Raw genomic sequence first — 12,216 nt, forward strand, 5'->3', positions numbered from 1 at the left:
AGACTCATACAGAATAGAAAACATTCAGGGTTAAACTTTCAACAAATATCTTCAGTCTATGAAAAAAGAATCTCACGTGATAAATCAAATCCCTCAGTACATATACAGACACAGTACATATGGGCATATTCTTAAGTACAGAGCTAGCAAATTAAGTTCTATGAGAAACGCATTTAACTACAAGAAAAATAACTTTATTTGTTCAGCTGGTCATAGCTCAGCAGTAGCATACTATAGCATTTATTGATATTGCTGACAATGCATGCAATATTACTGATGGAAAACAAGTGACCTAACTATCTTTCTTGAAAGGTCGCGCTCCACTTAGAAAGTCGTAGACTAAGGTATTTCACGTTTAACTGATGATTCATTTACGTCATACTATAGCGTAAAACCTTTTTTTTTATATTGCAGGTACTGTGTTGGAAAGTTTTTAGTTGAATTAATGCTTACATTCCAATGTTGAACAGCATTGCAAAAAATTTGAAAAAAATATTTTTGGCCGAAAAAATCCTGTTTTGCCATGACAACAAAGTATTTTTGTGTTACCTTAATTGTTTTTTCTGGAAGTATATCATACATTCTTATAGCAGCTCTCTTTCCTTATGGAATCCGAAGATCGTGAGTAGATTTGCACATTTGTCTCATCTAAACTTGGTTGTGCCTTTATCAATAAATTTTCATTGCTTCACCTTTTAATGTTTAATTTTATTTCAATTATAGCTTACTGGGCAAGACGGAAAATGTCCTGGGCAAGACGGCAAACTGCATTCAGTGTAAAGGCTCTAGTTTAGGAATCTTAGAGTTTTGGTAAAATTGTAGCTGCTTCTAATTTACATTACTTCCAGGCCCAGTCTGGTCGAGAGTGGTAGCACCTGTTAGGATCCTAACTACGTGTAAAATAGACAGCGATGATTTCTCAATAAACAGTCACCCTCCATTCTGTATTGGGCCAGTAGTGAGGTTTATGGCTCAACACTCCCCAAATGAACTATATCAATAAAAACATTACCTACCGTTCCGGTATATCTACAGAAGGAGGTCCATCCTCAGTACCTACAGTGCACAGGGGTGCTGTGTGCAAAGATAGGGACTGATCAAAAAAACATAAACAAAAGCTCTGTATTGCAACCTCCAATGTGAGAACTCTTTCTGAAGAGGTAACATCTTACTAATCTACTGGAGAAAATTAAAATTTTTAACTGGCATGTAACTGGTTCTTCGAAGTCAAAAGAACAGAGAAAAACTTACTGGAGGGTCACCTATTTTTCCACAAAAGACGAGAAAATATCGAGCAAAGTGGTGTAGGATTTCTCGTTCTCAAAAGTCTAAGGAGTAATGCAAAAGAATTCCACAGAGAGTCAGACTGGATAGGCAGCATAAATGTAAAGTTTCGAAACGATATGACCTTAGAATCATTCAAATATATGGCCCAACAGCACATAGCTCACAAGATAAGAAAATATTGAACTTTCTGATGACTTGCAAAAACACGTTAGACTGTCCAAAAAGTCATTTTATTATAATAATGGGAAATTCTAATGTAAAGATTGGTAAAGGAAAAGAAATTTGCCTTGGTCAGAATTCATATGGAACAAAAAAACGAACGTGGAAAAAAGTTAATCAATTTTTACTTGAGCAACAAATAATACCACTTCCAAAATTGGGAGACCTATTACTTGAGGTTAATTACTGTACAAATACACTAACTCATTAAACCATGCTGAAAATTTATATGGATGATTTTGTGATTTTGAGCAACTGACTGGTGTTCTACATCAAATCTTTGTGTATCAGTTTATTAAATCAGTCATTTAGTTACTTAATAAGAGCTAACATGAGTAGGCCTATGGCCGAAATCGTTTGTAATTTTTAGTTTATTTTCATGTTATTATAACTTATTATGTTAAACGCCATGTGGTTGTTAGGTTTTATTTGTCTATGGTTGAAGAAAATCTCATCTTGACCAACATTGTTTTGAAAAAAACAAAGTCGCAAATTTTCATATCGCAGTAGCCTGCGCTGTGACTATACGGCTGATATTTGACAATATTTTGATTTTCGACTTTAAAGTGTACAGTAGGGTGGGTCGTTTTTGACCTTTTTTTTTAATTCAAAAACGGATAGTCATAAAAAGTGACACATGCATAAAAAAGTTACGTGTGCAAATTTTCATCAGTTTGGGAGTGCATCTTCTGCCCCAGTAAGGAGTCAAACTTTCAATTTTTCGAAAAAAAGGGGAAATTTCACTTTCCGTTTTAACATAATTTTTTTTTTTAAATTTTTCTACTGGCTAGTTATAAATTGTAAGTGGGATGTACCCAGAACTTTCCTATGTAAAGACATGTTCGAAGCTTAAGGTTTACTGCCCCCGCATCAACGACCAAAATGCTGAATTTTTACCAATTTGAGATGCAATTTTGTCATTGCTCCATAAACAAACTTGTCGCAAAAGGGCGAGATGGTGTTAACGCAGTACGCTCATTTATATTCTGTCCATTAATTTTGCATAATGATGCGAATGAGGTACATCAGTTCACTTGGTCACGTTACTCTTGTTGGACTGTGTTGCTTTGCTTTGCTGACAAACTTTGCTGACTGGGTTGATTCGTAGTTACGAACTGAGATAAAAGAGATAAGCAATAGCAAGTTTGATCAGTTGCAGCTATAAAACGCAACTTATAAATTACAGTGGTCGGTTTGTTCAGATACTTTACTTCAGAATAAAAGCTATATGAACTGCAGGTTCCGTAAATACAGTGTAAACTTACGATAATCTATGAGGCTAGCAGACTAGTTAGGCTTAATATTGCCATGTGACATAGAAATAAGTCATGCAAAAAGCATAGGTTTTTTTTGATCATTTACAATATTTATTCCAGAACTTCTTTTGTGAATAAAGTGACTTGCGTTCTTCTAGTGACTAAAGGCTGATAGGTTACCTCCTAATGTTAAAGATGATACCTAGTTTTTATTACCGACCGACGTTTTTTCAGTCAGCACGACTGACTCCATCAAGTGGGATGAAACAGATAAACACAACCTGTGCAATAACAAAATGGCACAACACAAAAACATACTGACGAAATGAATAGCGTAAAGTAGCAAGAATCAGAGTTAAAAAACGCAACAATTTCACCGCTCAGTATAATTGATTAATTTCTCAGTGATGCCTAAAAACAGTAGGCTATCCGGCAGCGTATATTTATCTCTTCAACGTTGAAAATTGAATAGCACATTACTTTACTTGAAGAGCCAAGTTCTCATTTCATTGGTCATTTTACTGCAGCCAACAGATCTAATGTGTCAATAGCTACCGGGATTAATAGCAATTGGATGCAATGGAACCGCAGTAAATACAGGTCAAAAAGGTAACGTGATAAAGCTCTTGGAAGATCATTTCCAAAAGCCCCTTCAATGGTTAATATGCCTACTCCACGGTAATGAATTGCATCTTAGGCATCTTATAAAATAACTGAATGGCAATACTAGCGGACCTGATAATTTCACTGGGCCCATTGAAAAGCAGCTAGCCACTGTCACACAACTATATGTTGTAAAATATATAGCAGTTCCGGCACCAGAGATTGAAATTGAGGAAAATGACCTCAGCACTGACCTAAAATATCTTCTACACATGCACAGAGCAGTGAAAAGTGGAGAAATATCAATTCATTTCGCATTTAGGAGTCCAGGTATGATAAACCACTGAAGATGATTGACCACAGCCAATAGAATTCTACGTTGATATGTTGCATCTAACGAACCGTCAGCTGTATTAGTGGAGCTTGTGGACTATATTATGAATGTTTACATTCCAGTATGGCTTGCCATTAAAAAGGAAAGCAATTTCACTAATGGCCCAAAACATTTCTTTAAAATTCTACATTCTGTTCAGAAGCTATCGAATAAAGCTCGCATTATCGACAACAAAGTACTAAAGAGGAATGCGTTTTATGCCCATCCTGATTGCAATAATATGTGATACCGAAGAGTATGTAAGGGAACTTTTTCAATTCAAGAATATTATCATCTCACAGCATTCGTCAGCGAAAATTCACCCTGCCAATATTGCAGTTCAGTTCCGAACGTTACTTTGAGATGATGGACTGGCAAAATATTCCAGCTATGGAACCCCCGTGATGCGTGGTGTTGACAGTAGTGTGATAGAAGAGCACATCAAAACAAAGATGCCTACACAACAGTTGTGTCCTATGTTTCTCTGCCACATACAAGCCGTTGAGAGAGCCATTAAACTCGTGACAGATGCCTTTTCACATGTGGTAGACAGCATTAAAAGAGATGGGTACATTAAAGCAATGTTACTATCAAGGAAAAAACTTTCCTCAGTTTCAGTCGAAACAAGATTATATGATTCATTAGACTTAAACCAGAACTAAGTTTGAACAAAAATCTGGTGAACTGGTTAAAAGTCCTTGTTGTTTGTTGTATTTTTGACACAATTTCGTTTTTTTTTTTGTTTTTTTGTTAACACGAATTCATTTTTATCGTTACATTGCTGTCAAACCAAGTTTACTTTTGTATGTGGTTTTTATAGTAGTCTATCAAGTGAACGTTTAAATTTGGTTTGTAAATGACAAATTTGTGTAAACAAAATCATGATAACAATTCACGTCGAAACTGTACAGTACATTCCATTTACGGAAAATGCAGATCATATTGCTTTTATTCTGAAGTAAATTATAGGTTGCGTTTTATAGCTGCAACTGATCAAGCTTACTGTTGAATTTAATTTAAGCAAGACTACGTCTTACTAGTTTGCCAATTTGTATCATCCTGCAAAGTTAGTGGACAGAACATAAATGAGGGTACCGCGTTAACACCATCTCGCCCTTTTGCGCCAAGTTTGTTTATTGAGCAATGACAAAATTGCATCTCAACTTGGTGAAAATTCAGCATTTTGGTCGTCGGTGCGGAGGCAGTAAATTTTAAGCTTCAAACATGTCTTTAGATAGGAAAGTTCTGGGTACATCCCACTTACAATTTATAACTAGCCAGAAGAAAAATTTAAAAAAAAAATTATGTTAAAACGGAAAGTTTAATTTCCCCTTTTTTTCGAAAAATTGAAAGTTTGACCTCCCTGTGGGGACAGAAGATGCACCCCCAAACTGATGAAATTTTGCACACGTAACTTTTTTATGCATGTGTCACTTTTTATGACTAGCCGTTTTTGAATTTCGACAAAAAAGTCAAAAACGACCCACCCTAGTGTACAGTGTACACAATAGCGAAAAGATCCGGTTAGGACCCAAAATCGAATTATGTCACCTGTCAATCTTTTCTTCTAGCATTATTAAGCAATTTTCTGATCATTTACTAAAAAAGACGCCCAGATTAAAATTGAACTTTTTTTACAAGAAAGTTAAGTGCAAGTATCTTGACTGCGTTATATGTGTAAAAAAGTAGCCCATACGGAAAATTAAAATTTTAAATTGCAAGAAAACCTGTTGTCGTAGAGAAAAACTGATTGCATTTATAGATTCAGCGCCCTCAGATTACCTCAAAACCGTTTTCAAAGTAAAATTAACTAGAAAAAGTTATTTTTATAAACCAGTGTAATAATTAGAATATACAATAGAGATTAATTTTTATTTGCTTTGTTCATAACATGCGTCTGGACACCCAGGTGGTGGTGACATGACAATATCACGGCCTTTCAAAAAGGCACTTCAGCAGTTGGTAGTAAACAAGTACGAGTACATTGTGTGCTGGATATGTGGTCAGTTGTTGTGAGTGCTTATAAATTATGCAATTTCACTCGGTGTGATCAGGCGTGGAAAGGCTGACAGTGCACTAGTTTAAAACTTCATTGATTGTTTCGTTTAACAGCAATGGTTTAAAATATTAATACAACTGTGGTTTTTGAAGATTTCAATAGCGCGGTAGAATCAGTACAGAAATTGACAGTAGCCTACCAGTACCAAATTACTTTTATATTGAATTAGCCTACTGTACAGAACTATTTTTTGGATACAATACCGGCTGCAGCATGTTTAGTACCATTTGTATCTATCATTTTCGAGTTTTGATACCAAATTAGTTTAACTTTAACAAAATTGATACTTCTGGTAAGCGCTTTTGTCTTTCTTAACAACATAGCATGTTGACTTTATAGCCTGCTTTCTGTTGTTTGTGGAATGAATAAAGATCCATGTTAATCTTCTTAAACAGACATCTTAAGGCTTAGTAGGCTATAGTGCTTGATAACGTTTTGTGTTCTTGCAGATATTCGTACGAACCTTTACTGATGGCGTTTGTTGACCCACGGCCACCGAACACTTACCTACGAGAACCCAAAAGGTTACTTGCTGGCTTGTGTGATAAAGAACATTGTCTGAAAGAAAAAAGTAAACTTTTGGTTTTATCTTTTTTCTATGCAAAAAGTGATATCTATATACAAAAAGAATATATACTTTTGAACAAAACATATCGTCAGACTAATAAAGTAATGGCGTAACTCACTTTTTGACGAAATTGAGATATTAGTGTTTAGTAGGTCCCTAAAATGTAGCGCATCTGCCATATAATTTTCTAAGACCTACGTTAACGAGAAAGTGGTATTTTCGTAAAAATGTCAAATGGCCTAACTCAAACGCATGACTTAGGCCATTTTACAAATCTTTTTAATCGTTTTGCTGGAAATAAAGCTTTCCTGCAACAGAGCAGATGGTCAGAAGACGACGATCTAACTTGTATAGAAATAGAGCTTCCACCTCATCACAAGTCTAGACAATTAATTTAGCACAAAATAATTATGTTTTTTTCTATTCTATGTATCGCAATCTTGGCCATTTCCAAGTAACTACCCTACTTAAATCAATTTGTTTTCTTTCTGTTCTTTTGAGAAGCTTCATTTTCCTAGCACTCTAGTAGTTTGACTTATCACCTCACACTGTGATACAGGTCAAATCTTCTCAATGCACCGTTTCTCGGAGTCTTCTTGCACCCATGGCAGGTTTTTGTAGAAAGCCATTGTTGGATACTTAATTAATTCTCAGCTTAATATCACACTTAGCAACTTTATAAGCTCATTTCTGGTTTATCGCCATCATTCTTGTGTTCCACTGATGCAGGGGTTCTTAACCTTTTTTGTCTCGTTTACCCCTTGCCGAATGAAAAAAGTAAAATTTGCCCCCACTTTTTTGGTGGCCCCTTGTGATGTCATCGCGTCGAATTGAAAGAAACTATCCATTTTTTCCAGAACATTAACCGCTTTGGTAGCCGTCTTTAAACTTTCACACATCAAGAATTCCTTATTCAACTCACCAGCCAGGGGCACCGGAAGCGAGGGGGAGGGGGGCGGCCGCCCCCCTGCCCTCAATTTTTTTTGCAGATGGAGGGGCAGGGGGGGGCAAAGGTGCCCTTTTAAATTCATGTGTAAGCTACTGCACATTTTGCAATATAACAATTTCTGCTATTCGCTTTTAGCCTAATTATAATCATTCATTTTTGCCTCAAAATAATATATACGGCACAAAATTTTGCAACAGAGTACAGGGCTTAAAACTCGTTTTTTTTTCGGCAGTTATCGTAGCCTACCGGGAGCTCCTTCTCGGCGCCAAATCTGCGTGCTTGGAGGCCAAAATAAAAATAACGATAGCACAAGTAAATAGAACTAAACTTGAAACAATGCAAAAATGATCGCTTAGCGTTGTTGAAGTCTGGGCCTGGGCGACGTCCTACAATAGAATCGTTGCACCACGCAATAACTGCTTTATCGGGATTGTAATCCAATACAGCGGGACTATCTAACGACACTCGCATGAGTGTCTCCAATGTGGCTAATTTTAAAAAAGTTCGCCACTCCCATAGAATTCTCTTTAGCAACGAAAAATAACGTTCGACATGTGTTGACGATGACGGCAAGGAAATAATATAAGTATTTCAATAATGTGAAAGACATTACTAAAAGAAGCATAATTTTTGCAAAATATGATCAAAAAATGTTTTCTCCTCGGATGTCAACTAACCTAGTTCTCCTTTCTAACTAACCTAGTTCTCCTTTTTAATGTCTGACAACATCGAATCGACATAAAAACGACAATATTGCCAGCTGATGTAAATTAGCACTTCGGATTAAGACTTTGTTAAAATAAACGTCGGGAATTACAAACAAGACTTACAGCGCTGGTGATCGCAGATGGATATATTACATCAATAACAAATATTCCTGCACAATGCAACAGTGGCGATTATGACGCGCTGACCTAATTTTGCGTCACTCTTTGATACTGCATATTTTCGACAGTTAATCCACGATCATTCTATTGCGAAATTAAAGAATTGGCTAGAAGAGACCGGCAGCCAAACTTGGCCGATTGAGGAGGTAGCACCGGCGGTCATTCAAGCGCTACTTAGCGGCCATGGCCGCAGGCTGCTTTAAGGCTTGACAGTAGGTGACATCATTATAACATAGCATGACGCCCTTCTGTGTATACCGGACACTTGTAGGCTATCATTACTCAATAGTGAGCTGATAGATGAGCATTGTCGCTATATCTTATCTTAAAAGTTTAAAAAAAATTGGCCTTTTAGTAAACAAAAGTGCCCTTTTTTCGTAATCTTGCCCCCCCAATCAAAAATCGTTTCGGCGCCCCTGTCACCAAAATGCACATATAGATAGTAAACCAACAAATATGCAACAGTTCGACACGTCAGTTTACTCGTATAGCTGAAGACCAATAGGCCTACTTGCCTTACTAGCTCGAATTTCGTCTGCTACCTGATTTAAAATATCCTGGTAGCCTACATGTCACTTATACGACAACGTACTGTATCGTTTGACAAAGAAATTTTCTCAGTTTTTTTTTTTTTTGTTCTACTCCACAAACAAGTTCAACCATGTCAATAGTGGACAAGTTTATAAGTCGTTCACAAATTGTATGTGGCTTCTTTTCTTTTGCTATTCTATAAGCAACACGATGCGATGCTTCCAATCCTGATTTGTCTTCGGAACAGAATCCTAACTTAGGTAGTCGTCGTCGTCGTCGTCTGAGCTTCTGGGGCCGAGGGTCTATCCTTTTACCACCCCAGATTCACGATGTTCCCGGACTACACTGGAAGGCTGCTAGAGAGCAGCCAGTCTTTAGTTTCATCATCCATGACGCGCAAACCTTCCACTCCGTTAGGTGGCTTGAAGATGGTACAGTCATTGATGATGTGGTCTGCGGTCTGTTCCTCGGCACCACATTCACAGGAGGAGGATGAAGCCATTCCCCATTGGTGCATGGTTGAGCGGAAAATCCCGACGCCCGTACGGAGACGGTTGAGGCGCACCCATGCCTGTCTCTGTAGTGTCAGGCCGATGGGGCGTGTGTCGGCGTCGGGGATGAATGAATGGAGTCTGGTGGTGCTTGACCTCCATTCAGAATTCCATTTATGGTCCGCCCAAGTAGCCGCAGAGATGTCTTGTTCATCAGCTTCGTTGATCAGAAGCCGAGCGGCTGGCACGAATGGGTGTCTTGATTTCAGTCGGCGGGGGTGCCCGTTTGGGAAGGTAGAGATCTTGTGGTGGAGAAGATGGTTAGGCTCCAGTGCCCGTCGACCGAGAGACAGAGTGGCTTCTTCGCGACGAAGCTCAGCAGGTTGGATGCCAGCAAGAATGGGGAGATTGTCCAATGGTGTGGGACGCAGGCATCTGGTCACTGTGCGCAGGGCGCTGTTTATGGCAGTGTCGATGTTGTGGCAGTGAGCACTGCGGCACCAGACAGGTGCACAGTACTCTGCAGAAGAGTAGAACTACTTAGGCAGTGTTCCTGCAGCACGAAATCGAGCACGTTTACCCAGCAAAGACATGATCGTCATGCACATGTTTGGAATGGCATGAAGTGAAATGAGCTTTTAATTTATAATTGACGACTTCATGGAACTATTACCAAGCATTTGCGAGCAAAAGATACACTGAGGTTTTTGAACGCCATCTATCGTAATGAAGTCGAACCAAAAGTCAACATATGATTCTAAATAAGTTCGTTTCTTCGACATGATAACTGTAGATTGTTTAACTTATTTACTCACTTCAAAATAATTCATTTGCGAAAGACGTTCACTGTGCAGTGTGCAATCTGTCCAACTTCCTCTAATGAAGTATGAGACTAATTGAGCTATGCCACGTTTTGACCGTTGCGAAAACAATGCACTTTATTGCGCAATAAAGGAAGTTGCAATCTTCGCAGAGTTGCAATCCACTTAGTCCTAATTAGGTTGTGTACAGTAAAAATGTAGCACACATACGCTGCTGAAATGAAACTGGTAGTCTACTTGCGTGGAGATAAAATAAAAAGACGAAAGCTTTAAGCATAAATTTGAACCAAAATCGAGTGCAACACTACTAGTTTTTTAATAACTGAAAAAATGAAGTTTACTTTACTTTATGATTCAGTAAATTTACCCCCTCGGTAGGTGAAATTTACCCCCAGGGGATAAATTTACCCCCGGTTAAGAACCCCTGCACTGATGGGAGGAGAACATAGGAAAACATAGATTTCAAAACGTTTGAATTGACTTTTATGTGTAAGTAAATGTGTTAAAATGAGAAAAGAGGAAAATCACCTTTTCGCGAAATTTCTCAATGACTTGCCTACTGTAGATTCCCATTAATGTAGAAAGGTCACAATGTACAAAAAGAAGAAGTTTTTGTACCTTGGAACTACCATAATCCAACGTCATCGGCAATACAAAGAGCTTGCTGAATCATCAGGAATACGATCATTGAGCACAGCCTATTTTAGTGAAGTATTTCATAAATCCAGTTAAGCGCGTCGTTTATTTGTTGGGTCTGTTCGCCCAGTGTGTAATTATTTTTTGCGAAACGCAGCAAGCTGTAGGCGTGTAGTATCGCGCAGTAAGACGCATTTAAATGTTTATGTACAATGATGACAAAAGTGTCTGTCATACGCAGTACCAATGTAAAACGTCTGTGTCATATGCACTGATGCAATGAATTTCCATGACATTGATCAGTGTCATACGCAATGGCGGGTGAAAACACCATGACTCAAATGAGTGTCATACGCGCTTAACTGGATAATGAGAACTTCTCCGTCTTCATCGTCGGCTCCAGCTCGTGTCCGAGCATTGGTTTGTCTTCAAATTGAATTTGGCTTTGGATGGTGATGTCGTATGTGGCTTTGGAGGCCCAGTCTATGACGGAAAAGACGTAGGCAAAAGGCACTGGGAGACAATCATCATAGATCCGCCGCCAATGTGTGAAACCGTGCTGGAGGCTTCCAACTCTTCCAAGCTTGCCCCTGTTACCTGTGATATCATCGCCATTGGGCTTTGTTTGGTCCAGGTCCAAATTGAGACAAAGGCCATTCGCTTGTATGGTTGTTTAAAGTGGTCGTAACTACACGAGGGCTACGCACACACTCTTGGCCAGCTCCATGTCCACTGCAGTCCAATAAGATCGAAACGTGCAGCTTCAGGGGAACTGGTTGCAATGGGCTGCCGGGTGCTCTATTCATACCACGTAAGGATCAGTGCGACGTGTGTTTCATTCAAACACAGTAATATTACCAAGGAACAATAGAATGACCATATCAAGTTGAAAAATGAAGCTTGAGATGAGGACGAAAGACAAAGAGTCTGCTAGCACAGTAAATTCCGTATGGACAATGGATTCACAGGCTGTACTTCTGTGTCCCAAAACTAAGGAAAGCAGTACGTACTATAAAACCAAGCTGCAGGTGCACCATTTTACACTATTCAATCTTGAATCAAAAGATGCTTATTGCTCTATTTGGAATGAAACAGAAGGTGATTTACGCAGTGAAGTATTGGCTTTCTTGCAGTTTAATAATTTCGAACGGATAATTTCTGGAAGCCCCGGTCTGGAGGAGATAGTTATTTGAAGTGATGGGTGTGGATATCAATGTAGAAACTCTAATGTTTCTAGTGCCTACTGTGCCCTTGCATGGAAGCATGGCATCACTATTACTCAGAAGTATCTCGTGGCTGGTCACACTCAAATGGAGTGCCATAGCATGCACAGTACTATCGAGCGAAAATTGGTAAACGACATTTTTACGACGAGAGATTACGAAATTGGAAATTATCATCCAGAATGCCAGGATCAGACCGCATCCCAACAATGTACAGAGGATGCAACACAGTGATTTTATGAAAATCGATGGATGATGCTTGTTGAGTATCAGACCTGGAAAGAAAGCTGTAGATTCCACGGTTCATGATCTT

At 38.5% G+C, this 12,216-nt stretch overlaps 1 protein-coding gene across 1 annotated transcript in view; it reads left to right on the forward strand.

Moving 5' to 3' along the window:
* Positions 1-523: 523 nt before the first annotated feature.
* Positions 524-12,216, forward strand: part of LOC145774877 (beta-1,3-galactosyltransferase 5-like) — a 31,794-nt gene continuing 20,101 nt past the window's right edge. Inside the window, exons 1-2 of the mRNA XM_082586206.1 lie at positions 524-621; positions 6,247-6,368. Coding sequence (XP_082442332.1) covers positions 524-621; positions 6,247-6,368 — 220 coding nt within the window. The remainder of the gene's footprint in view (positions 622-6,246; positions 6,369-12,216) is intronic.

Source organism: Aplidium turbinatum, chromosome 7 (genome assembly GCF_918807975.1).
Source record: "Aplidium turbinatum chromosome 7, kaAplTurb1.1, whole genome shotgun sequence".
NCBI classification, from domain to species: Eukaryota; Metazoa; Chordata; class Ascidiacea; order Aplousobranchia; family Polyclinidae; genus Aplidium; species Aplidium turbinatum.